Source organism: Rana temporaria, chromosome 4 (assembly GCF_905171775.1).
Source record: "Rana temporaria chromosome 4, aRanTem1.1, whole genome shotgun sequence".
In the NCBI taxonomy this organism is placed as follows: Eukaryota; Metazoa; Chordata; class Amphibia; order Anura; family Ranidae; genus Rana; species Rana temporaria.
In genome coordinates, this window is record NC_053492.1 from 111,977,636 (window position 1) to 112,005,605 (window position 27,970).

At 46.7% G+C, this 27,970-nt stretch overlaps 1 protein-coding gene across 2 annotated transcripts; it reads right to left on the minus strand.

The window, feature by feature from the left end:
* Nucleotides 1–2,534: 2,534 nt before the first annotated feature.
* Nucleotides 2,535–27,044, minus strand: RNF168 (ring finger protein 168). 2 transcript variants are annotated; one of them, XM_040348786.1, is made up of 7 exons: nt 26,902–27,044; nt 20,071–20,408; nt 18,249–18,325; nt 17,458–17,637; nt 15,504–15,631; nt 14,418–14,490; nt 2,535–5,377 (listed from the first exon to the last, which is right to left on the minus strand). In XM_040348786.1, exons 2-7 carry the CDS (start codon nt 20,381–20,383, stop codon nt 4,481–4,483), a joined length of 1,668 nt encoding a protein of 555 aa, XP_040204720.1. In that variant the 5' UTR covers nt 20,384–20,408; nt 26,902–27,044; the 3' UTR covers nt 2,535–4,480. The 2 variants fall into 2 exon arrangements, with proteins under 2 accessions (XP_040204720.1, XP_040204719.1); XM_040348785.1 differs by having other exon boundaries at nt 26,823–27,043.
* Between the last annotated feature and the right edge of the window lie 926 nt (nt 27,045–27,970).

Below are 27,970 nucleotides of genomic sequence, written 5' to 3' on the forward strand. Positions count from 1 at the left end.
ACTGGGACAACTCCAAACCACCACCATGAATGACCAGCTATGCAGCCTGGAGGAGAACCATGCTAAAAGACTTGCTGGAGAGCTGTGGAGGGACCGGTGGGAAGAACAAGGCCACCCTGATCATTGTGCTAGCCGAGATGGATCAGAGGGATGGTGATGCAGGACCCCGGTCAGTTGAAGACTTGTTCCAGCAGCGAGTTCAACAACGGTTGGCATTATATGGTGCTAACCCATCAGAGACGGCCATACAGAATACCATTAGAGACCTCCAGCTGCAGGAACAGAGAGAACGAGAGCGGCAACAGAGAGAACGAGAGCGGCAACATGAGCTGGAAATCGCCTACAAACAGCTGCTAGACTCCGCTCAGCAGCAGGGTAGGGCTCTCTTTACATGGGACTATGAGGAAATATCAGCTGACAGTGATGAAATCCTGGCTGAAGAATCGGCAATGTGGCAGAGTAACAGTGGGCTTTGCCAACCTGCCCCTGTAGCTACGGGTCCGGAGGTCTTATGGCGGATGCAGCAAGCGTTGACTGACCTTGATGATCCGGTTCCTGCATGGGATGATTTTGAATGGAGGAATGTGCCTGTCCAGCAGTATGCCAGTGAAAAATCTGGAGATTGCCATTCCCAAAGCTGAAGTACTGACCGCAGGGCCAAGCCCTGCTAACCTCTGCTCAGTACCTATAGCATCTTCTGGGTTCCATGGACAGGAGATGGTGAACCTCTATCCCCAGACACCAGTTGTAGAGACAGGGGATTTGATAGACTTTTCTGCTGAGGAAGAACAACCTGGGGAGCCTCCAGCAGAAGTGCTGGCAACAGGGCAGAGTGCTAGCCATCTCTGCCCAGCACCGGGACCAACTGTGGAGTTCCAGGGAGCCGGGGCGGTTGGCCCCCCTCCCCAGCAACAAGCTGAGGTAGTAAAGCTCGTACTCCCAGCTGAATCACTGGCAGCAGGACAGGATGCTACTGGCGGCTGCACCCCACTACAGCTTGAGCGGATATCGGTGGATGGGACTGTGGTCTCCACTCACAGCAACCCAGCGGAAGAGCTGGCAACAGAGCAGAGTGCCCCAGGCCTCTGCTCTCAACTAACAGGAGAGGGGGTTCCTGTGGTAGTGGATGGGACTCTGATCTCCACTGACACAACCCCAGAAAATGGTGCGGCACTGAGACAGGAGGATGTTGGCTTTGCAAGCACCGGGGGATTTTCACCTAGCATCAGGGGATGGGACTTCAGTCTCCACTGGTATACCCCAGGAATGGTGGCCAGTTGGCCCAGATCCCCCAACAGCATGATGAACTGAGCCCAGCCACCCTGTCTTCTCTCCAGCGGCTGAAAGGACTCCAGGGAGAAGGGCCAGTCCAGGCCTCTCCCCAGCGGCAGGCGTGTTCTCTGAGAGAGGCAGAGATTGGCTGGGTGAGTAATGCTCTGTTTGGGACGAGTTATCTGGGGTACTGGGTGGGTACCAGAATTGGGGTCTCTCCCAGTGTTAGTCTCCTGCCAAAGGGGGAGATGTGTGACAGACCTAGCTGGGACAGGGGCTTTTGGAGAGGACTGAATGTGAGCCTCTTGTCGTCCGATTATGGGCCAGGACCTCAAAACAGGAAGGCAGATGGGTCATCCCAGCAGACAGTCCTGGAACCTTAAGGCTACTTTTTCAACATTCTCGAGTTGACCCGTTTGGGTCCCACTGCGGCTGTTGGACTGTTTCCCAGGGGAAGTAATGTCATGGACCTTCGAGTAATGGAGTGGTTACTGAGCTATATTGAGACATTTCCATTATGTGATAAGCCTGTTTAAAGCCTTTGTGATTATCAGGTGTGGGTGTCTTCTGTCAGAGACAGCCCGTCTGAAGATGTATGCGTTTATGCTAAGGGACTTTGTATTGTTCTAAAGGTCAGAAGCCTGTCAGCTGTATTGAATTAGCATTCTATTGTCTAAAGCAATGTAACCTCTCAGAGGTAGTAATTAAGTAGACCGGGTTATTGTGTACATTGATTACCCCCCTTGGGCTTCTGTCTCAATACACAAGTCTTTCTATCCAAGCTATTGGACCAATCCCTGTTGACAAGTTCAAATCCTCATTTGCATGGTCAAGGAGGACTTGAGTGAAGACTGCATATACTTTACAATTGACCAATAGGAAAGCGGTTGTTGGGAGTGGGATGTTCCAAAATTCTGTATAAAAGTGTGCTGTGTACTTGAAAATAAAGAGTCCTGTTTGAACTTACATACTGCATGCCTGGTGTTTGTTCTTAATGGGTCCGAATGGCACATAGCTGTAATTCGGATCCCGGAACCTTGGATGACTGGACCATCAGACGTTGCAATCTGCAAGCTGACTCACTGGTAGCAGAGGAGTGTCGGGAGAGCAGGACCTGGGCGAGAAGGGGTCTCGTCACATTCCCCTATTAGCACAAGGCTGTAACTGTGCATGTTTTTAATGCGACTGACAACAATACAGTAGCCAAAACTAAAACCAGGCAACCAAAAAAAAAAAAAAGGCTATAGAGCACTGAAACCAAAGAAGTGAAAAGTAACATTTAATTGCCTAACTGCATAATCTAACTCATATAACAGAGTACAGTTGACTCATAAAACTAATTTGCACTAGGCCTTAATAAACCATAAAAACAGAACTAGGCAACAGAAGAAAAATTATGTCTATTCAATTACAGTTCTATATACACACAGAAGAATTTATTGGTTATATTATTTCTGAAAAAATATATCTATTCAAAAAAGTATTTTTGAGAACCAGTAGGTGGCTTGAACACATGAAACTTTTCACTTGTGCCTGAAATATGATAGCACTTTGAGGCAGTTATGCACACATGTAACCATCCATATTTGCATCGCACACAATACTGGAATAACACAACAGGTGCTGTGGCAACCGCTAGAAAACTGGAACATACATAATGCAGTGTAAATATTTGCCAGCACACCACGGATCTTCAAGTTCAGTCCAAACAATGATTTGTTGAAGCACGATCACATCACAAGAAAATAGTGCAAGCTTTCGGAGCTAGGCATGACACATGCCTGATGAACCGGGTTCTTCACGTCTCGAACATTGCACTTTCTAGCTTGCAATGTGATCATGCTGCAATTAAACATTGTTTGGACTTCATTTGAAGATCCGTGGTGTGCTGGCAAATATTTACACTACTTATGCACACAAGACTTATTTAAAGCAGACCCTGCATTAGAAGGCAAGGTCCACCTATGTGGCTATTCCCCCCCCAACTTCCTTTTTTCATAATGCTGCATTCCAGAACTAAATGGAGTAATGCAGTGTTTTGCAAACAGGGGGTGGGGGAAAACAAATATGAGGACATTACTTTTTAGTGCAAGGTCCGCTTTAATTCATAAAAAAAAACAAGTCGATTACTGTATGTGAAAAAATTCAGCAAGCCCTACCAAGTAAGCAAATTTCACTTTACATCTGCAGTAGCGCTGCACATTGCTGCCTGCAGTCATTAAGCCCTGGTTCACACTGACGCAGTGCAGGAAATGCAGCAATTTATGCACTGCAAAGCAATCACACTGTGAAACGCAGTGTGTTTGCCTGAACTGGATTGTATGGGTGCAAGCACCCATGCGATCCAGTTCCAGTGCAAACAAAAAAAGCCGCCTGAACCTTTTTTTTTTTTTTTAAAGGATGCAGTGTGAAGAGAGTCATTTAAAATGAATGAAGGTGCAAATCACATGCGGCGTGCAGTCTGAACCAGGGCTATATCTCCTAAAAATACAAGGAGCTTTAATTGGCAAGTGGCAAAACGTGCAGCATTGTGGGACAGATTGGTGAAAACAGTAGACCTGCACATTTAAATGTGGTGCTGCAGCTAGTAACAGGCAATTAGCTATCATTAACTGGAAGTGCATTCATTAATTGTAAACAGCGTTATTGTATGTAATAGTTTGCATAAGCAGTCTAAAATAAAACTACTACCGAACCTAGCAGCCCTTTTTCATGGCTTTTGAATGTAAATAACATGCACAAAAAACATTAACAGCACATATAACCTTATGGGAAGATCGATCCCTAAGGCCACTTGCACACTGCAGCTTGAAAATGCTCAGTACAGTTTTTTTTCTTATGGATCAAAAATGTAGCCCAATGTTTACAATATGGCTGTACACACAGGTGTGTAAACAAGCACTGCGAATTCATAAAAAAAAAAAAGAACATAAAAATCTGCATTCCCTGTCAGAATTTTGTGCCGGTAAACGCTTACGCGACAATAGTTTACACAACATTCCGGGAGCTAGAACGCGCAAATATGCGCTTGCGAACACAACATACAGGCCTGGGATTACATCCAAAAATGCAGACGTTCAAACATCAGTACCGTGTACAAGAGGCCTAAAGCCAAAATGCAGGTATGGCAATGTTTACATTGAGCTTCCATTGGTCCAAGCTGTAATGTCTAATTCATCTTTAAGCAAATATGAAGCTCTTATTGAAACTACTTTCTTGAAGCTCTTTGAAACATGTCCAGTATGGTTTGCTGCTTGTTACTTGGCTTCAGGATTTTTACCCCATTAGGCAATGAGGGCTGTTCAGAAGTTTTACTTGTCCCATCTCTAGGTGGAAAAGATTGTGCATGCTTTTTTGGGGCAGGTTTTTTATTTTCATCAGAGGATTCCCCACTTTCAGAGCTCTTAGAACTGCTTTGATCCATACTGCACTCTGAAGCAGTCCTTTTGGGTGATGCAGACTCCGATGGCTTCTGCTGTGGAGGTGTTCTTTTTGGCCGCAATTTGTACTCATCTGGGGAACCCTTCTGTCTGCTGACTTTTATCACCTCCTTGTTTAAGAGCTTCTGTAGTTTTAGTGCGAGAATCCGGTCCTGTTCTTCCTGCAGTTTCTTCTCATGGAGAGTTTCTTCCAGTTCCATTAACTTTTCTGTGTGATATCCAGTTGCTGTGCTGTTCTCCAGACAAGGCCTCTTCTCTCTTGGATGATACTCAGTGTCTCCATATAAATCAAGAGTTCTTTTAGGCGATAGTTTATTCGAATGCTCAGGCATACTGGTGGCATCAAGATATTGTGGCTTTTGCCATTTCCTACTACTATCCATAGAACTGGAACACCTGGGAGGTGATAAATGTGCACTAGTCATGGATAGGCGAGCCTCAGTTACCATTTGCCCTAAATATGTGTTCCTTGATGACCATTCTGTGTGTAATGCATTTCTGGTAGGAGAGTATTTAGTCAGACCAGGTAGTTGAATCTCTGTATCAGATACTTCTATAGGACTAGGAGTAAAAGATGAATGAGGGGAGAGTATAGGCATTGCATCATCATCATCATCTGATTCTTCCAGCAAAGCTATACCATTTTCAGCACCAGTATTCCTGTTCTGCAAATACAACATATAAGACAATCAAGTGTCTGATTACACATCCAGTACATGAAATTGAAAGCATAGGTTGTAAAGTCTAGAAAAAAAACAGTTTACAAATGTCTATGAACTAGCCTTGTTAGTACAATGTACAATTCTCAAAAGTGTAAATGCTATACAAAAGGCCTCAACTTCTGCAGACTCACAACTAGGACTCAAGCCCTGTACACATGGGCCCAGAATCTCGTCAGGAAAAAAAAAAGGGATTTTTATTAACAGCTTACCTGTAAAATCCTTTTCTTGTAGTACATCACGGGACACAGAGCAGCATAGCCATTACATATGGGTTATATAGTGTACCTTCAGGTGATGGACACTGGCACTCTCCGACAGGAAGTTCCCTCCCTATATAACCCCCACCCATAGTGGGAGTACCTCAGTTTTGTAGCAAGCAATATGCATCCCAAAATTCCCCATAAGAGGGGTGGGAGCTCTGTGTCCCGTGATGTACTACAAGAAAAGGATTTTACAGGTAAGCTGTTAATAAAAATCCCTTTTTCTTTATCGTACATCACGGGACACAGAGCAGCATAGCCATTACATATGGGATGTCCCCAAGCAATGCTCCATGAGGGGAGGGAGACAACCAGAAAAAAACAAACAAGAGGTGCCACCGGACAAGAGGAGATTAAACTGCGGCCCGCAGTACCGCCTGCCCAAAGGCTGAATCAGCGTTCCTCCTAACGTCCATTTGATAAAATTTTGCAAATGTGTGGACAGATGACCAGGTTGCTGCCCTGCAGACCTGAGCCATAGGGACCTGGTGATACGCTGCCCAAGAGGCACTTATAGCTCTAGTGGAATGAGCCTTAACCGATAAGGGTGGACTCTTCCCCTTCAGGCCATAGGCCTGAATAATCGTCTGCCTAACCCACTTAGCAATAGTGGCCTTAGACGCTGCCTGGCCCTTCTTGGGCCCTTCCGGCAGAATGAATAAGACGTCCGTCTTACGAATCTGGGCTGTAGCTTCCAAGTAAATCTTTACAGCTCTAACTACATCCAAGGAATGTAGTAACCTCTCTTCCTTAGAAGAAGGCTTTGGAAAAAATGATGGAAGAATCACATCTTGATTAAGGTGAAAATTTGATACCACCTTAGGCAGGAAGGACGGAAGCGGCCGCAAAACGACCCTGTCCTTATGCAATAATAAATAAGGTGCCTTACATGACAAGGCTGCCAACTCCGACACCCTTCTGGCGGATGCCATGGCCACCAGAAACACTAGTTTCCTAGTCAAAAGGACCAAAGGAATCACGGACAAGGGCTCAAAGGGCTGCCTTTGCAAGGCCGATAGAACCAAATTTAGATCCCAAGGATACAGGGGAGCTTTAATCGGGGGATTCACCCGAATAACACCTTGTAAAAAGGATTTCATTAAGGAATGGGCAGCCAACGATCTCTGGAAGAAGACCGACAAGGCAGACACCTGCCCCTTGATTGTGCCGACCGCCAAACCTTTTTCCACTCCCAACTGTAAAAACTCCAGGATTCTCCCAATAGTATATTTGCGGGGATCCCATTTCCTGGTTTCACACCAGGTAATATAGGCCTTCCACACCCTATAGTATATTAACCTGGAAACTGGTTTTCTTGCGTTTATAAGGGTAGAAACGACCTGCCCTGAAAGGCCTCTGTTTCTGAGAATCAGGGACTCAGCCGCCAGGCCGTTAAATTTAGGGCCTGTAAGGCAGGGTGGTAGAATGGCCCTTGTGAGAGGAGGTCCGGACGTAGAGGGAGGACCCAAGGCTCCTCTACGGTCATCCTTTTTATCAAGGAGTACCAAGGTCTTCGGGGCCACTAGAATCGCTGGCTTGCGTTCCCTTTGAATTCTGTGAAGAAGACGGGGTAGCATCCGTATTGGAGGGAAGGCATAGATTAGCGCAAACTGATGCCAAGGACACACCAAGGCATCTGTCCCGCAGGCCAATGGATCCCTCGTTCGAGAGACAAAGTTTGCTACTTTGGCATTGAATCTGGACGCCATAATGTCCACCTCCGGAGTACCCCACTTCCGGCAAATGACCTGGAACACTTCGGGATGGAGGGACCACTCCCCTGGGGACATCTGTTGGCGGCTGAGGAAGTCCGCTTGCCAATTGTCCACCCCGGGGATAAAGATAGCTGAGATGCAGGGGACATGGGCTTCTGCCCATGAAAAGATCCGATCTACCTCCCTTTGGGCTGCCTGACTCCTGGTGCCACCCTGGTGGTTTATATAAGCTACGGCAGTGGCATTGTCGGATTGTACCCTTACTGGGGAGCCCTGCAGAACCTCCGTCCAGCCCAAAAGAGCCAACCGAGCTGCTCGGATCTCTAAGACATTTATGGGTAGGGCTGATTCTGCCCTTGACCATTTCCCCTGTAGGGTTAAATCGTCTAGGACTGCACCCCAACCTGATAGGCTGGCGTCCGTGGTTACTATCCTCCATGAGGGGGGATTGAACGATCTTCCTTTCAGAAGATTTTTTGTGACTAGCCACCAACACAGGCTCTGCCTTACCGCATAGGGAAGGGAAATGGGAAGATCCAAGGCCTGGAGTCTTTTGTCCCAGGCTGCGAGAATTGCTCTCTGTAGCCTCCGAGAATGGATCTGGGCATAGGGCACTGCCTCGAAGGTGGCCACTAGCTTTCCCAACAGGCGCATGCAGAGGCGTATAGATGGCCTTGTGCTGCTTAGGACTATGTGGATTAACTCCCTTATCGAGTCCACTCTGGACTGGGGCAGGAAGATCCGTTGTTGTCTTGTATCTAAAATCAGACCTAGATACTCCAACCTTCTTGTGGGCTGTAAAGCCGATTTGTCCCGGTTTAGAACCCAACCCAGGGACTCTAGGCAGTTTACTGCTAGCAACACTGCCCGATTTAGACCGGCCGCTGAGTGGTCGACTACCAGAAGATCGTCTAGGTAGGCCATGATCAGAATGCCCTGTTCCCTTAGGATGGCTAATACGGGGGCCAGGATCTTCGTAAAAACCCGAGGGGCCGTGGCTAGTCCGAACGGAAGAGCCACGAACTGATAATGCCGATAGTTTAGGGCAAAACGCAGATACCTGTAATGGCCTGGGAAAATCGGAACGTGCAGGTATGCGTCCTTTATATCGATGGAGGCCAAGAACTCCTTTCCTTGGAGGGCGGCCACCACCGAACGAATGGACTCCATTCGAAAAGACCGGACTCTTAAAAAGCGGTTTAATAACTTTAGGTCCAGAATAGGCCTGACGTCGCCGTTTGGCTTCGGGACAACGAAGAGGTTTGAGTAAAACCCTTGTCCTTGCTCCCCTGCTGGTACTTCCATAATCACTCCTTGAGACAGGAGTCGCTCTAGGGCGGACAGAAGCGATGCCTGTCTCTGAGGGTCGCCTGGAAGTCTTGACATTTGAAAGTGAGGAGGGGGGAACTCCCGAAACTCCAGCTTGTACCCCTGAGTTACTGAGGACAGAACCCATTGGTCGGTAACCTGGGCCCCCCACAACTCCGAGAACAACCGGAGTCTTCCCCCCACTCGAGAGAGTGGGGGCGCCCCTTCACAAGGCTGCCTTAGGGGCAGCCTTAACCGGCTTACGGTTCCACGGTCTCTTGTTCCCTGCAGCTTGCCCCTGGGGCCTGTTTGCAGCTGCGCGTCCAGGAGGCCGTCGATACTGCCTAGAGAATGAGGGCCCTGGAACTGGAGAGGTTGGGCGCTTAAAAGAGGGACCTCGGAACCTTTTCTTAACCGGCAAAAGGGTGCTCTTACCACTAGAGATCTTTTGAATATATTTGTCAAGATCTTCTCCAAACAATCTCTCTCCTTGAAAGGAGAATCCTGTAAGGAGTTTTTTGCAGGGGGTTTCTGCAGACCAGTTCTTTAACCAAAGTAATCTTCTCATGTGGACCAAATACAGGGATAGGCGGGACGCCTGTTGGATTGAATCCTTGATAGCGTCTACCGCGAAACATAAGGCTCTAGGTAGATCGGCTAAGTCCTGAGCCTGTTGAGCCGGGAGGTCCTTTAGGGCCTGCTTGGCCTGGTCTTTTAAAGCCTGGCAGACGCCAATGGCAGCTACAGCTGGCTGGACCACTGCCCCCGCTGTGGAAAAGGATGCCTTTAGTAAGGTCTCAAGCCTTTTATCCACAGGATCTTTGAACATGTGAATATTGTCCACTGGACATGTTAAAGCTTTATTGACACATGATATGGCTGCGTCAACAGTGGGGACAGCCCATTTTTTTGAAAACTCCTCCTCTAAAGGGTACATAACTGCGAACCTTTTAGGAGGCAAAAAAATCCTGTCTGGCTTAACCCAGTCCTGAAATATCAGGTCCTTTAACAAAGGATGGACCGGGAACACCAGGTTGGCTTGGGGCGCTTTTAGGGAGCCCAATGAGGACACAGCGGAGGCCAGAGGCTGAGGCAAAGGCATTTTAAAAGCTGACCGCACCATATCCGTTAAGGACTGAACCCACAATTTTTCTGCGTGAGAAGCTGAAAAAGGTTCTTCTATAGTAGAATCTTCAGAACCCAAATGGTCCAGATGATCCTCAGCCTGGTCTCCTGTATCTTCCAATTCCTCAGTGGAAAGGACATCTTCCTCAGGAGATTCAAACCTGGGAGACGGGGACCTAGCCCGCTTCTTCCCGGATAAAGAGGCCGTAATAAGAGCGGCCATCCTCTTTTCAAATCCACCCAAGGTGGAGGCTAACATCTCTTCCGTGACATAGGAAGGAGTTGGTTGAATAGGGCCCGCCATAGCACCTAGCAACCCCGATGGCTCACCCAGGGCAGCAACCTCCGGATCCTCCGGGGAGGTAGGGGCAGGTGGATTCTGGGAAATATCCTCCGAGCCCGATGGGGAACCCTTCGGCTTTTTAACACCTTTAGCATTTTTAGCGTTCCCTGCACCCTTAGGAGCCATAATAACAAATCTGAGATACTCCGCTAATATACAACTAACTGTAATAGCTGGAGAAAAAACACACATTTAAATAAATGAGGAAAAAAATTTAGGCTAGGGTAATGTTAGACAGAAACTAAACTTCCCAAAACCTAACAAGAGATAGCAATATTGAGCCCCAAGGGCTTAATCATATCCTAATATTGCTTCCCTTAATGCTGGGCTAAGAGAGTACCAAATACTAAGTACTCTGACTGCTACTTAGTACACCGGCTTTTCAGAGAAAATATGAGCTTAAACAGCTCTTTAGTAAGGTGTGTACAAAAAAAACGGCCACTAGGTGTCACTGTGTCAGCATAACATAGGCAAACCTATCCTGCTCAGCTCAGCATCGCTGCTCCGTGTCCCTTCACAGCCTTCAGCAAACTGACAGGCTAAATAGAGTTTTTCCCTCTGATGTACAGAGGGGAGGGAACTCCCTGGGCGTCCCCCGCCCCTCCACGCAGCGTCGGCGCCTATAACAGTGCGCGCGCGCGCGCTCCCGACGCCGCTCTCAGGAAGCAGGAAGCAGAATCCATGTGGGGAGAGGAGCCCGGGAGCTGCTGGAGACACACAGACATCAGGAAGTAAGTAATTTAAACCTGACATGCTCCCTTTTACATTTCATGGAGCAAAACACCTTGTAGCAGCAGCAGCAGTCTATTAGCCCAGCCAGAGGAACAGTATACCTGGGTGTTTGAGCCATCCAGTCATGCAGACTTTGTGGTTTCTCTTTTAGCCCATGCACAGAGGCATAAAAAAGGCTTTTCCCCAGAGTCCCCTGTGGGGAGCCCACTGACAAACCAAGTTCCGTAGGCCCCCCGCTTACCTTTCCACGCCGCAGGGTATTGCTCATGCAAGAGGCCCAATCTTCCCCCTTCACCGTGGGTATGGTCATAGACCTTCAGGGACCGGGGTCCAAGTCAGGAACACCACACACCTGGACCTATACAGCACTACTGGCAGCAGGTATTCATAGGTTAAAAAACCCAGTCCTGGAACCCAGAGTCCAGCCCTCCAAGGAGAGGCATTATAGGCAAAACCCCATCCACGAATTGGGGCCCGGGTACCGTCCACTTTGGCTATGAAGCACCTTGGACGGATCCGGTCGGCTGGCCCTGGTCCCAAGGACAAACTGCAGGCACAACCTTCAACGTGCACCAACACCTAAGACACTGGCGAAAAAACTGAGGTACTCCCACTATGGGTGGGGGTTATATAGGGAGGGAACTTCCTGTCGGAGAGTGCCAGTGTCCATCACCTGAAGGTACACTATATAACCCATATGTAATGGCTATGCTGCTCTGTGTCCCGTGATGTACGATAAAGAAACATTGTTTTTCCTGACGAGATTCTTGGCAAGATTCTCTTGCCGGCCGAGTGTACAGAAACTCCATTCAAAAGAACCGCTGTTGTTTTGAATGGAACGAACACGGTGACGTCATCGACTACGAAGAGCATACACTTGTCACATTCGATGCAGTCGCCGCCATCTTGCTACACCCTACCTATGCCTAGAAAGCTACTGCGCATGCGTAAAAGTCATTTTGAGTATGCGCGTGTTTCCACGGCAACAGGCATGTATACACACTCTCGGGTTTCTTGGCAGGAAAACACAGATGAGAAAATAGAGAGCAGGTTCTCCATTTTTCTCGTCAAGATTTTGGGCAGTTTTCTTGACGAGAAACATGAAAGCCTCGTACACACGCTCAGTTTACTCGGCAAGAAAGCTCTGCCAGCAGTTTTCTTGCTGGTTCTTGCCGAGAAAACCGTGCGTGTGTACGAGGCTTTAGCCTTTCTGGAGCCAAATCCAGCTGAGATAATTTAACTATAGTAAGAGCATCTACTAACCACTGGGCCACTTACACTAGACTGTTGAGCGATAGGTGCTGGCCCTAATCAGGGTAGAAGTACTGCATGGGTCTCAGATTGAACAGGGTGGGGATCGCTTCAGGACCAGTTGGGAAAGGGGTCAATTTGCACAAAAGCAATAAAATGCGTTGCACTGTCCCTTTAAATTAGGGTTGTCCCGATACCACTTTTTTAGGACCGAGTACAAGTACCGATACTTTTTTTCAAGTACTCGCCGATACCGAATACGATACTTTTTTTTAAATGTGTCCCCAAATGCAGCCATGTCCCCCCCCCATATGCAGCCATGTCGTCCCCCCCCCATATGCAGCCATGCCGTCCCCCCCCCATATGCAGCCATGCCGTCCCCCCCCCATATGCAGCCATGCCCCCCCCATATGCAGCCATGTCCCCCTTACCTGCATGCTGCCACGTCGCCGCCGCCTGGTTAATACGGGCGGGGAACATTACAGCCTTCATTTGAATAGCTGTAGTGATTTGCGCCGCGTATAGACACTCCCCCTTGCTCGGGATTGGACAGTTCACCCGAGCAAGGGGGAGTGTCTATACGCGGCGCGGCGGGAAGCACTACAGCTATTCAAATGAAAGCTGTAATGTTCCCCGCCCGTATTAACCAGGCGGCGGGATGCAGCGGCATGGTATCGGATGAGGCATCGGGGGTATTTGCCGGAGTACAAGTACTCCCGCAAATACTCGGAATCGGTCCCGATACTAGTATCGGTATCGGGACAACCCTACTTTAAATCAACAACTCTCACATGCAAATAATGGTGTAAAACTACTCAACACTAATTTTTATGTGACCAATCAAGAAGTGACAATTTGTTTCCAAATAATTTATACAGTACTGTACATAAGTGCTCAATATTAATGTGATCAATGATAATTAATGCCCATGCAACAAAGCATAACGAATGTCTTTCTGTGCTCCACCACGTTAACACACATGTACTGCTTATCAGAAGGTAAAGTGGTTCTAAAGCCTGGACATTATTTACCTTAAAGCATTCCCTGCAATATGGTAAAAAAAAAAAGTATTTGCATCGCCCACTCACACACCCCTCCCCCACCTAGAAAAATTCAGCAAGCCCCAGTATCCTAACTAGGGTTGCACTGATACCAAGCATTTGCACAAGTACTTACAGATGATCAGTGGGGGAGCTACAAGCACCGGTCTCCCTGTATACCTTTTAATAAAGCAGCTGACAGCCGCTGGCTTTCACCTGCTTTATTAAAAGGTATACAGGGAGATCAGTGCTTGTAACTCCCCCCCACTGATCGTCCCAACTGTCCCGTGTCCTCCTGCAGCTCCCTGGGTCCTCTGCCGGCTTCCTTTGTCTGCTCTGGTCGTCGTCCTCCGGTCCCCCTCTCATGCTCCTCTGTTCTCCTCAGTGTCCTCTTCCTTGCTCCTTCGCCCCCCCTCCATCATTTACCAGCTCCTTCATTTTTTGAATGCAGTCAGTAATCACTGTCTGTCCATTCATAATGAAGCATCGTAAACTGTGTTTACAATGTCTCGGTCTCCTGTCCATTCATCTTCAGTTCAGCTGAGGCTGCAGAGAAAGGGACTGGGGAATCTGTGTCCTCAGTTCCTTTACCTGTCTCAAAGGGAAGATGTCAGGAGTCTGTTTAGACCATCTCAGCACTGGCCAGCTGCACATGAGCAGCTCAATTACATGCAGCAGAAGACAGCGAGCAGGCAGGTTTGTGCATCTTATTGCACGTCTCTTCTGTGATAATAGTCTGTCTGTTCGCCGTCTATTATAAAATTTCTTCAGTTCAATTTTAAGCCAGGAATTTCTGCCTTCTCCCATTGCATGTTGCAAATGTGAAGATCAGGGATGACAACTCTATGCACCTCCAGCCCAACTCAACCCATTAGTCAAGTCCAGCATCTTGCTCATAGCCACATTCGTTAGAATGACCCAGCCTCAGCAGCCAAATTGCAGGAGTGTTCCATCTTAGCTCCAGCATGCCCTTCCACCATCAAAACTTTGAGGTCAGCCTAGCATCAAATCAGACAGATCTGTCTATGATCACAGACTATCTGGGAACCAGCTTAACTTAACTCCCCAGGACCTGCAGGAATCAGTTACTAAAGAAAGGAAATCACGATTTCTGACTTTATTCGGCTGCAGTCATTCCAGTATAGCAATGGGAAAACAAAAAAGCAGAGATTTCCAGTTGGCCGAAATTTTTATTGCAAACAGATTTACCTGAAGTTCCCCATTTCTAAAATGAGTAGATCCGTTAGTACCAAAAATCTTCACTGATGTGGGTGACAGAAACCTGCAACACAGAACAAATTAACTTTAAAACAAAGTGCACTAAACTCCTTACCCTGATCTAACCCACTTTCCCTCTATAGACACATGGTTACCTTGATGCAACAGCTGCGGCCTCAAGTGTTTGTATATATACACACACATTAGCAGTGTAGCACATTACAGCCCCAAAAGACACCTAGAGAGCGGTGTCATGAGGCCAGAGATGAAGATAGATGGCCCCATATAGAAGGCGGCAGGGATGAAAATATCAGAGGCCACAGCCATCGGATCAAGGTAAAGCATGCATTTATGGAGTGTTAGGGTGTGTAAGATACAGATCTTTGCGGCAAAGCATGAACTACAAAAAAAAAAGAAAAAAGAAAAACCTGCTCAGCAGTAAAGTAATAACTTCCTAGTTAGCTCAAATTTCTTGCAAACAGTAATAAATACACAATCAGTATTTTAAAAGCCATTTTCAGCCTCTAAGCTAGTTGCCAAAACCTGAATACAGGCTCTCACTCCCATGAAAAGGTTCAAATGGTGAGCAGAGGAGGGCGGATGATGTTATGATCTCTGCCTCAGCCAGAGGAAGCTTTACATTCAGAGCATACAAAAGCTGCCTATAAATAGCTGAGCACCACTCAGCCCGATTCAAGTTTGTTCTGGTTGTGGAATAGGATGTGCGCATCCCACAGCCATATCACAAGGCTGGATACTGAAGATAGCTGGATCTGCATACAATCTACACAGTGCTGCCCAGCGGGTGCACCTGTTCGTGTAGAAAATCATTTGTTTGGGCCAGATTATCTCAGACAAATTAGTTAAAGTGACAGTGAAGCTGGAGATCAGCTTTAGAAGACCCTTGCTTTTGACAAGACAGATCATTTTTTATCATTTCAATACAGTACAAAATGGATCCAATGCAGATGTTTAATATGACCAAGTCATATATGGCATAATCATTTTGGCTCTCCTGATCAAGTTAGATTTTGTCATCGTCAAGATTCCATTACATCAAATGACTTCCTTCCTCACCTCTGAATGTCTCCAGACTGTGTCCTGTTGCTTTTCATACGTTTACAAGACTTTATAGCGACAGTCTTCTTGAGGATTACAGGTGACTCCACTGGGGATATTTGGACAGATGATGAAGTGGACTCATTCTAGTGAAAAAAAAAAAAGTTAAAAAGTTAAACCTTTAAGGGCAGTTTTGTTGAAAAACAAAAATTCTCCTCTAGGTGATCTATATACAGGATTTTGGCACACTTGCTTCAGAACAGAAGGTAGGAACCATGTTATTGCCAGGCTAGTTCCTGAATTTGGGAAAGGGGGAGGGGTCGTCTACCTTCATTATAACCTCATAATCAAATCTCAGTGTTACAATGAGAAATGCTGCAGGGACCTTTGGAAGTAGTGGAAAGTTTGACACATCTGGGAAAAAAATCAGTCAATCACATAAGCATGAAATGACATACATTAACCACTTGTACTGCAGACGAGCGGCAGCTGTAGGGAAAGCGACGCACTGGTATGTCAATACCTAATTTCAGGTTTAGGGCATGTGCCTGCGTACCCCCCATCCGGTTCCCGCTGTGATGGGGGGGTAAAAGCAGGGACCCCCCCATCGATTATCGGTGCGGCCAATATTCACTTTTTTAGAAGTATCGTTAAAAAACAAAAAAAAAAAAAAAAAAGACTAATATTGTTTCAAAGGGTTTTACCGGGAGAGATGCAGCTGCATGGTACCATTCTTTAGAGCGGATGGTCTGCTTTATTGCAATAACCAATGCAGCTCAGCAGCCGCTCGGCTGTTATTACAAGCAGCGGATGGGGACGTTCCTTCCCTTCCACTGCTCGTCTGCGCTCTCCGGTCCCACCAGGAGACCTGAGCAACCAGCCGGCATGTCCGCCAGCTGCCTGATCTAGTAATCTGGAAGCCAGCCCTATAGTTAGAACACACTTAACCCCTTCCCCACCCGCTAGTGTTAACCCCTTCCCTGCCAGTGGCATTTTTATAGTAATCCAATGCATTTTTATAGCACTGGTCGCTATAAAAATGCCAATGGTCCCAAAAATGTGTCAAAAGTGTCCGCCATAATGTTGCAGTACCGAAAGAGAAAAAAAATAAAGAAATAAAACGCTGATCGCCGCCATTACTAGTAAAAAAGAAATATTAATAAAAATGCCATAAAACTACCCCCTATTTTGTAAACGCTATAACTTTTGCGCAAACCAATCAATAAACACTTATTGCTATTTTTTTTTACGAAAAATATGTAGAAGAATACGTATCGGCCTAAACTGGAGGAAAAAAATTGTATTTATTTTTTTTTTAGATATTTTTGGGGGATATTTATTATAGCAAAAAGTAAAAAATATTTTTTTTGCAAAATTGTCGCTCTATTTTTGATTATAGTGCAAAAACTAAAAACCGCAGAGGTGATCAAATACCCCCAAAATAAAGCTCTATTTGTGGGAGGGGGAGAAGGACGCAATTTTGTTTGGAAGCCACCTCGCGCAATTGTCAGTTAAAGCAATGCGGTGCCGAATCGCAAAAAGTGCTCTGGTCTTTAACCAGCAATATGGTCTGGGGGTTAAGTGGTTAAAGAGTACCTCTCACCTGCCTATTACTGTCACAAGGGATTTTTACATTCCTTGTGACAGCAATAACAGTGCAAATTTTTTTTTTTTTTTTACAATTATTTAAATGACAGTGTAAAAAAATAAACAAAAAAAAAAAACGTTTAATATCGGCAAAAAATATCGGCTATTGGCAAGAGAGGTGGCCGAAATATCGGTATCGTATCTGGACCGAAAAACGATATTGGTCGATCCCTAGATTGTACACAGCAGGAGCATGTCACAGCCAATGATTCACGGCCGGGGACGTGCTGTTCAGCTGTGTACATTTACAGCCCAGAGCTCTGTGTAGACATTTACTAATAATGAACAACGAGCCATATGGCTTCCTCATAGTGTCACTATTTACCATGTCACTGCTGAGAATCCTGGCAAGCTCCTCATCTTTCTTCATCTGTTCTTCCAAATCCCTTTGTGTGCGTTCTAGAGACCATTGCTGCTCTGCCTCCTCCTCTGCTAAAAGCTTCTGAATGTAGTCTTCACTTGCCTTCCGTTCTTCCTCTTCTATCCTAAGCCGCTCAGCTTCAATCTAAGGGGACACACAAGTCAACGCTGCAAAACTAAAATCTATATACAGTGTTGTGTATATGGCCAGAGGTGAAACAGAATAATAAAACTTTGCCAACTGGTTATGTAAAAATAAAATACAAAAAAGATACAGCTCGCAAAATTGTTTTGTGGTTAAAAAAAAAAATTCATTCCAGCACCACTCCAAAAAACACACTTTCCCTGCATCAGGCTGCTCCTTGGTCAGAGAAAAAAGGATTTTTGTACTCACCGTAAAATCCATTTCTCTGAGTTCATAGACGGACACAGCCCTCCTTGACCTTAGGGTTATGCTACTTCCTACCAGGAGAAGCATAACCCTAAGGTCAATGAACGAAAGAGAAAAAGAGCCTTACTGATTGGAAAGTAGTAGTTTCTACGAAAGGGCATGTTGGACCACTAGAGAGAGATAGACTGCTGCTGTCACAGCGAGTGGTGGTCCTCGTCTTCTGCCTGCTGCTGGGGAAGGTGGTTGTCAAAAGTAGAAAAGTAGTGTTCCTAGCTGCCAAACAAAATCGGTGACTGCAGCATTTGAGGTAAAGAATCAGTGGCAATATCTACCTGGAACATTATTGTATTAGATCTACTTCTTACCTTACTTATTTCAGCTTCATATTCTTCTCTGATTTCTCCTGGTCGGCACAGTTTTCGATCTGGATGAGGTGTAAAGTCTAGGGCAAAAAGCAGCAAAACATCAGGCAATACTTATTCGGGCAGTTTTAGAAGCAACTTAGCAATGGCACCATCTTATTTCTAACATGACATTAACAGGGAAACATTAGCAGATGTGTGTATAATAACGAGGTTTACAATAATGGTTTTACTTTTAAACCAGTGCATATCTGAAAACCACAATTGCACAAATTGTTATTTAAAACTGTATCTTCTATCCAACGACCCGTTTACACCTCTATTTATTAAGGACACATTTTTGTGCCATAAAACATGGAGAGCAATTTTTATCAGTGGTATACAGTGGGTTTTCAATAGCAACATAAAAGGCTTATATGAAAAGCTATGTTAAACTGAATGCGTTTTGCAAGGTGAGGGGGGGGGGGGGTCACATATACTTTAACATTGCATGCATTTTAAAGTGGTTGTAAACCCTTTACAACCACTTTATGCTACAGGTAAGCCTAGATTAAGGCTTACCTGTAGCTACCCAGGTCAGGATATCTCTTAAACCTGCGCAGTTTAGATGTCAGGCCGATATTTTTTTTTACCAAAAATATCTAAAACACAACAATAAATGTATATTGATTTGCGCAAAAGTTATAGTGTCTACAAAACAGGGGATAGAATCATGGCATTTTTTTTTTTTTTTACTATTAATGGTGGCGATCTGCGATTTTTATCGTGACTACGACTTTATGGCAGACACATCGGACACATTTTCGGGACCATTGTCATTTTTACAGCAATCAGTGCTATAAAAATGCACCGATTACTGTGAAAATGACCCTGGCAGTGAAGAGGTTAACCACTAGACGGCGATGAAGGGGTTAAGTGTGCCCTAGGGAGTGCTTCTAACTGTAGGGGGGATGGGCTATGTGTGACCGATTACAAGAAGCTGTGATCACTGTCCTGTCACTAGGAAGACTGGGGAAATGCTTGTTTACATAAGCATTTCCCCGTTCTTCCTCACCATGAGACGATCGCAAATATGCCCGCGGGACCCGCGGTCGGAGTCAGGGAGCTTGCGGCGCACGCGTCCACAATGTCGCTTCTTAAGGGAACGTATATATACGTCCTTTTGCGCAGCCGTGCCATTCTGCCGACGTATTTGGTCGTGCGGCGGTCAGCAAGCGGTTAAATAAAAAAAACGTAACCTCCGAGTCTGATGATATTTACCAGACTCAACCTCTAATAGTATATACAGTATATCTCTTCTGTCTGTTCTTCTCAGAGTGGATTAGAGAGTTTGTACCTTACCATAGTTGCTTATTTATATTTACCACTGCATAGAAATATTTAGGAATAAATTGCCTTTTATTTGAAACTTTACATAACTAAATTATACACCACACTTTAAGGTTATTACCCAATTAATCAAAACAATAAAAAAAATTGGCCAACTAATCAATTATGAAAATAATAGTTAATTGCAGCCCTACAGCACACGCTCCTGAAAAAAAGGCACGGGCGGCCGTTCCTTCAGAGAACATGCGCCAATGACATGATTGGCTCAGTATACAGCAAATATCTCCTAAACGGCGCACGTTTACGAGATACTTACAGTACCTACAGGTAAGCCTAGAATGAGGCTTACCTATAGGTACAAATTACACAAGGAGGGGTTTACAACTTCTTTAATTCCCTCCTGGGTTTTGAAAGTCATTTGTTCCCTTTACATTGCTCTTGCATCAGAGGGGAAACAAGGCTAGCAATGAAAATAGTCAATGATAAGAAGGCTCACCATCTTCAAATTCATCTTCTTCAGTGTCTAGTCCACAAACACGGCGATTGCACTCCTCTGGATACTGACGCTGAATGATCGCCCAAAGTTCCTTGTTGATTAGTGTTCCTGAGCGGGCACTGTGACGGGCCCAGGTGGAAACTCGAAGCCTACAAAAAGGGCAGCACAGGCTAGCTTGCTCCACAGTCTTCTGGAAACAGGGATGGCACAAAGTATGACTGCATGGCAGCGTCACCGGCTCCAGAAAAACCTCCCGACAAATGGCACACAGGCATTCTGATCGTGGCAAAGGATAGGTTGGTTTTTTGGGCATGCTGGATTTACACTTTATTCTTCATCTGCAGAACAGAGATATGACATTTACAAGATGCTCCAATAAAGACACACAGAATTATGTTAGATAATAAATGTATTTTCTTTCACAATTTCACACATTACCTGATTAAGGAAGATCAGAACACTCAAGAAACCTGCATTGATGCATTCACACAACTTCACAGTAACCATGAGAAAAAACTTCAGGAATATTCCTTTATCACAATATTTTGCAAATCTATGTACACTACAAACTGTATGACTGAATCGGTTCGGATATCGCTGTTTTACTAACCTGACAGCTTATTATTCTAAAGAGGAAACCTTCATTTTGTTTGTAAAGATTTAACTACTAGCAAGAATGAGTCCTTACATTTAAAGAGCACCTGTCATTTCAGATCCATCATGGCAGCACCTGTTAGTGGGCATCGACTCACCTGCTGCCGCCACCTCCCTCACCTGGTTGTGGCACTGCCACATCACCAGCTGGTCCATTAAAGTGAATAGAACTGTCGGTGAGTCAACAGCGTGTCAGAGGAAAAGGCGCTGTGGGACAGAGATGACAGTTGCTCTTTAAAAATTATGATTTAAATCAAATCCACCTAGCCCAGTACATACGGCAAGTTTCGCCCAACAGGCTGAAGAACAAAAAAAAAAATAAACACACAAACCGTGACTTTCGTCCCCTTCCTGCCCAGGCTAATTTCCAGAGCTGTAATTCATGAAATTCTTATTTTTTTTCACACAAATAGAGCTTTCTTTTTGGTGGTATTTAATCATCACTGGGTATTTTTTGCTAAAAAAATGAAAAGACTGAATGTTTTGAAACAAATTTTTTTTTTCTTAAATTTCTGTTATAAAATTTTGCGCTGAGGAAAGGAAACTCTGATAACTTGCATTAGTTTACATGCGATCAGCTCTGGTTGGATAGACACTGCAGTGATCACCGAGGGTGCATTATGTGCGTGGGGGCGCCCGCTGGGTACGTCTTTTGATGCCCTGCCAGTACTGGATGACTGCGCTGTAGCCATCTTTCAGCTATAGTGCAGCCAGCAAGTGGGAGGCGGATGCGGACAGCTCACAAACACAGGCATCAGGACACAATTTCTGGTCACCATGGCGACCTGGGATGTTCAAGCCCTACTTTACAGGATAAAGCAACCAGTTCAAGCAACTACCTTGTAGAGGTGACCACTAGAGGTCGACAGATATATCGTCCGGCCGATATTTGGCCATTTTTGATAAATCGCCGATATTATCAAAATTAGGCCCATATTTAACATTGACCGCCGTTCCTCCTCCCTTCTCCACACTGAGCGGCTCTGGCAAGCTTCAAACGCTGCGCTGAGTGTGTGAAACTGACAAGCAACAGAGAGGAGCTGTCAGAATTGAGCTCGATGTGGGGGTGGGCGGGACCCTGGCCGGGGTGGGCGGGACCCAGCAGCTATCAAACAGTCAATGGGATGGTATCTGGGCAGGCCGCTAGGTGTATGTGGCCCCACCCCCATTCTTAAGCAGCCTAATCATTAGCTGGTGTTTGATAGCTGCTGGGAAAAAGACCAACTGTAGCTGAAACAGAGTAGAAAGGGCATAAGCAGCCTCTGTCCCTCAAAACCTGTTCAGGCCAGCAACCATAAAGCAGGAGGGCAAATCAGTCCTCAGGACAGAAGCTCATGACCACTTGGCAGCACCCATCCAGTATCTGCCAGGAGTCTTAAGAGGTCAGCATACCACATCCACCTGAGCAATGGGATTATTGGAACGCTCTCAATCTTGATCTCGCGAAGCCGACAAAGAGTTTGTTACAGGGGAGGGAAGACAGATTAGGGTGTAGCAATTCCATGGAGCCATCGGAGCCTCTAATGCATCCTGCAAGCGAATCTGTGTCACTGAAAAAAAAACAAAAAAAAAACTGTCCAACTTTTTGTTGAACTTGGCGGCCAGGAGGTCCAAATACAGCATCCCCTACCTGTACACAGGTCCTGGAACACCTGAGTAAGGGGGCCTACTCACCCAGATAATGCTGCCCAAGGAAATCTGCCTGCCAATTGTCTATGCCTGGGTTGTACAGGGCTGGAAGGTGAAGTTTTGCACAGGGCAGGATCTGATCTACCTTTCTGGGAGGAACTTCTGGATTCTCCCAGATGATGGATGTATGTCACTGCCATGGCATTGCCCAATTGAATCCAGATTGGATGACCCAGGTTGGGATTCACCTTGGGAATCCTCTAAAGCATGGGACTTCAAACTACGACCCTCCAGTTGTTCAGGAACTACAATTCCCATCATGCCTAGTCATGTCTGTGAATGTCAGTGTGTTACAATGCCTCATGGGATGTGTAGTTCTACAACAGCTGGAGGGTCGTACTTTGAGGATCCCTGGTCTAAAGGGTGGGAGGAACGGCTTCTGACTCCACAGCTAGATGGCTGAGCCACCAAGCCAGGGAGAACCTAGTCATGAGCGACAAACGAATTGGTCTGTCTATAAAATGGATCTACATGTCCTACACCATAGTACTGCTAGACTAGAGAGTCTAAGGCCCGGATTCTCAAACAAGATACGCCGTCGTAACTCTGAGTCCGAGCCGTCGTATCTATGCGCCTGATTCTAAGAAACAGTTACGCATAGATTTGTATTAGATCCGACCGTCATAAGTCTCTTACGCCGTCGGATCTTAACTGCATATTTACGCTGGCCGCTAGGGGCGTGTACGCTGATTTATGCCTAGAAATATGTAAATCAGCTAGATACGCGAATTCACGAACGTACGCCCGGCCGACGCAGTACAGATACGCCGTTTACGTTAGGCTTTTCCCGGCGTAAAGTTACCCCTGCTATATGAGGCGTAGATGCGGAGTACCAATGTTAAGTATGGACGTCGTTCCCGCGTCAAATTTTTTGAAAATTTTACGTTGTTTGCGTAAGTCGTTCGCGAATAGGGCTGGGCGTCATTTACGTTCACGTCGAATGCATTCGCTTCTTGCGGGTTAATTTGGAGCATGCGCACTGGGATACTTTCACAGATGACACATGTGCCGTTCGTAAAAAAGCGTCATTTACGTGGGGTCACATAAAATTTACATAACACACGCCCACATCTACCACATTTGAATTAGGCGGGCTTACACCGCCTATTTACGCTACGCCGCCACAACTTTCGTTTGAGAATATGGCACTTGCCTGTAAAAGTTGCGGAGGCGTAACGTAAATAGGATACGTTACGCCCGCACAAAGATACGTGATTCTACGTGAATCCGGGCCTAAGTCTCTTGTGGAAGGCCTGAGCTGTGTCCAGAACTAAACCCCAAGTACTTCAAACAATGAGTCAGTTCCAGCTACAATTTCTGAAGGTCCGAGATCCATCAGAAATCACTGTAAAGTCTGGGCAATTAAAACACATTGGCCAACAGTTCCCATACTGACTGTTTCCTCAACAAAGTAATCTAAGGCTGGCTTCACACTGAAGCGTCAGCCGCGGTGACGGTATAGCCGCGCTATTTGTAGCGCGGCTATACCATCGTGTTTACCGCGATATTCGGGCGAACACACCGCTCCTATACCGCGGTAAAGATGCGGCTAGCAGGACTTTTGGAGCGTTCCTGCTAGCACACCGCTTCAGTGTGAAAGCCTTCGGGCTTTCACATTGAAGAGTACAGGGCATGATTTTTCATGCGGTATAGCAGCGCTATTTTTAGCGCTGTACCGCATGAAAAACGTCCCAATGTGAAAGGGGCCTAAGTATTCTACATTGTGGGTGCCAAGAGACCACAGCATGCTTATAGTGGAGTTAGCACCTTGCTGGATAATAAATATGAAGACAAAAGAGCAAAAGGCAGGACAATAATCTGGTAGTGTAGAGGGCCCACAGCAATGAGGAGGAATTGATGATGCATTGAAAAGATAGGAACATAACTATAAGCATCCTCAATCAATTATCCCTAGACCAGAAAGGTAGGAAATAACGGCTTTTGTAGAGCCTATTTGGAATTTCTGTACCCACAGGAGCACATTCAGAGCTTTGAGATCCAACATGGGACAGCTGCTCCCATTTAGTATGGGTACGATAAACAGGCTGGCGTAAAACCCCCAAAAAATTATTTGATACAAAAACTAGAGCAATGACACCTTGATCCAGAAGATCCAAAAGGGCTTGATGGAGATCTGCTAATCTATGTGGTGATACAAAAAGGCTGGAGGTAAGAAAATGAGGGGGCAGAGGGCGAAATCGTTTACAAACTTGGGATACGCCTCTCACCCCTAAGTATCCAAGATTCAAGAATCCGCAGTCAAATATGAAAGAGCTAAAGGAAAAAAAGAAGAACAGAGGGTAAACTCTGTTGTGTCCCCCCTCCCTCTGTCTGTCCCCTCCCGCTGCTCTCATTTCACATATTACATGCTCCCATCCTCTCTGCACCTGTATAATAATTGTCCCTGCAGGATTGTAAACCTGTATGAGCTCCGCTCCCGCTGCTCAGCTGAGCTCTGTCTCCCCTCCCCAACTGATGTCAGCGGGAAGACTCGGCCCCACCCACCGCAGCTGTGAGTCGGAGAGACAAGGCATGAGAAGAATCAGCCCAATGCCAGATCCTGGCTGCCCTGTACAAATCCATTGCACATGGCAGATGAGTATAACAGGTTTGTTATTTAAAAAAACACGAGACTTTACAATCACTTCAATAAGCTGAAGTTAGAAGCCGATTGGCTACCATGCCGAGCTGCACCCAATTCCGCACTCTCCAGTTTTAGTAAATCAACCCCTGTATATCAGGAAATATCACAGAACACTACCCAGCAGATGACATCCTACAGCAGGGCTCAAGATTTCAAGTCCTGAGCTACTAGCCAGGCCTTAAGGGTTACTCGCCACCAGTTGACCCAAACGATCCCTACCGTGCACCGCCCCTAAACATGCCCTCATAAATTATCTGAAATGAAATGACACTTAAAGCGGAGCTCCACCCTAAAGTGGAACTCACGCTGATCGGAACCCTCCCCCCCTCCGGTGTCACATTTGACACCTTTCAGGGGGGTGCAGATACCTGTCTAAAGACAGGTATCTGCACCCATTTCCGGCCACACAGTTTCGAGTTAACTGCAGGCAGAACGTCACCTCCCGTCCTCCCCCCGTTGTGCTCTGGGAACACTCGGCTCCCAGAACACAGCGGGAGCCAATCAGCGGCGCATGCGCCGTAGGGAACCGGAGCGCTTCACTTCCTGGTTCCCTCACTGAGGACGGCAGGGGGAGCAGCAGAGTGACGAGCGATCGCTCATCCTCTGCTGCGGACGGCGCTGGACTCCAGGACAGGTAAGTGTCCCAATATTAAAAGTCAGCAGCTGCAGTATTTGTAGCTGCTGGCTTTTAATATTTTTTTTTCGTGGCACATCCGCTTTAAATGTTTTATGCAGAATTAAGTTACAAAAATAAATATTAACAACTTTATCAGTGCAGCGTCACCAGTGCCCACCACTGCAGCCTCTGCTCACCTGCGCCCACCACTGCAGCCTCTGCTCACCTGCGCCCACCACTGCAGCCTCTGCTCACCTGCGCCCACCACTGCTCACCTGCGCCCACCACTGCTCACCTGCACCCACCACTGCAGCCTCTGCTCACCTGTACCCACCACTGCAGCCTCTGCTCACCTGCACCCACCACTGCAGCCTCTGCTCACCTGCACCCACCACTGCTCACCTGCGCCCACCACTGCAGCCTCTGCTCACCTGCGCCCACCACTGCAGCCTCTGCTCACCTGCACCCACCACTGCAGCCTCTGCTCACCTGCACCCACCACTGCAGCCTCTGCTCACCTGCACCCACCACTGCAGCCTCTGCTCACCTGCGCTTTAAGTGACTGAACAGAAGGGAACACATACAATATAAGTCAGCTTGTAATGAAACCTAATGCCTCGTTTCCACTGAGCGGATCGGTTCGGTACAGTACGCTATTTTGGGTGTTTCCATTATGAAAGTGTGCCATAAAACCGAACCGTACCATTCTGGGTCCTGCTTCCGATGTGGGGCCATAGAAAATGGAACGGTTCCATTAGGGCGGGGCTACTATACATTCCACTGATTGGTGGACGCGCTAGGCATTTTTTCTAAACCTTGTATGGTCCCTGACGGTCTGATTTGCAGTGGAAACGCTCACCAGAATAGACCGGTCCATTCTAACCATTCCAAATTGACTGACCCGAACCGTTCAGTGGAAACGAGGCATAAGTCTGCCACTGAAGATTGATAGATAAGGACACCTTCAGTCACAAGGACTGCCTATATGTCTGGATCCCCCCTTGACCTTCTCTAGATGTACCCCAGTATAGACACACTGCCCCTCGCCCCTCCCCCCTCCTGTCACTGACTTGTCCATACATGTCCACTGATCACCAACCGCCCAGAGATCGCCATACAGTGTCAGCCCCGCCAACCTGATCACCTCACCTCCCGATCCAGGGCTGAAAGGCCGGGACACCTCGCTCAGTCACCGCGGACCCTCCACAGTCCACACACCGCACTTTACCTCAGCCTTCTGGCGCCAAACTACACACCAATAGAGACCCAAATCTCTCCGGATCACGGCTTTCACTTCCCGTCACTAGAGCTTACCCCCCGCTCTACATACATGTCTGCTTATTGCAGCCAGCGCTGCATTCTGTCTATCATTGGCCGCCATTTTCCCGAAGACCAAGCGGAACAATCACCACAGAGGCTCCATGAGATATAGATAGATAGATTAGATAGATTGGATAGATAGATAGACGGGGCACCGCCCACGCTCCACCATTCATTCACAGAGTTGCGTGAATGGAAAACTTCAAGTACCAACAGCCTTTTCGGCTGTCGGCTTGTAGTTTCAATGAACTACCAAGGCGCTGTTAAAGCGGTAGTTCACCCTCAGTGTCAACATTGTACCATAAAATCAGGCATTGTAGCGCGAGCTACAGTATGCCTGTCTCGAATTTTTTATCCCCGTACTCACAGTGTACTGGTACATTATAGATTCCGACTCCCGCGGGGAATGGGCGTGCCTATGGAGAGGGAGGATGATTGATGGCCGCCTCTGGCACGTCACGCTCCCCGAAGACAGCCGGAGTAGGTCTCGGCTCTTCACGGCGCCTGCGCACAGGCTATGTGCAGGCGCCGTGAAGAGCCAAGCCTATTTCGGCTATTTCCGGAGAAGCGTGACGCGCCAGAGCCGGCCGTCAATCACCTTCCGTCTGGATTGGAACGCCCATTCCCCATGGGCAGTCGGAATCGTCTATGTACGATTACACAGTGAGTACGGGGATAAAAAATTCGAGACAGGCATACTGTAGCTCGCGCTACAATGCCTGATTTTATGCTAGAAGAATTTTTTTTTTTTTTTCTTGTTTATAGGGTGAACCCACGCTTTAAGCACACTGGCAGTTCATTGTCTCTTCCTGCCAGTGTGCATCTGTCTGCCCATATGAGGTACGAGCAGACAGATACACTGACACTGACAAGTCTGCAGCAGTCCTGCATGTTACCTGCGATCAGCAGTGCTTTACAGGCTCCAAGTAAATTGATTGTAACACTGGCAACCGGATACAGTCCGATACAGGAAGATT

What these genes read in the sequence shown, in the direction of transcription:
- RNF168 (XM_040348786.1), bottom strand. Translation starts at nt 20,383, where the DNA reads ATGCCCAAAAAACCAACCTATCCTTTGCCACGATCAGAATGCCTGTGT. An exon ending in CAGTCTGGAGACATTCAGAG is followed by an intron (nt 14,491 to 15,503) that starts GTGAGGAAGGAA and finishes TCTGTGTTGCAG; the next exon opens with GTTTCTGTCACCCACATCAG. An exon ending in TTAGAAATGGGGAACTTCAG is followed by an intron (nt 5,378 to 14,417) that starts GTAAATCTGTTT and finishes TTGTATTTGCAG; the next exon opens with AACAGGAATACTGGTGCTGA.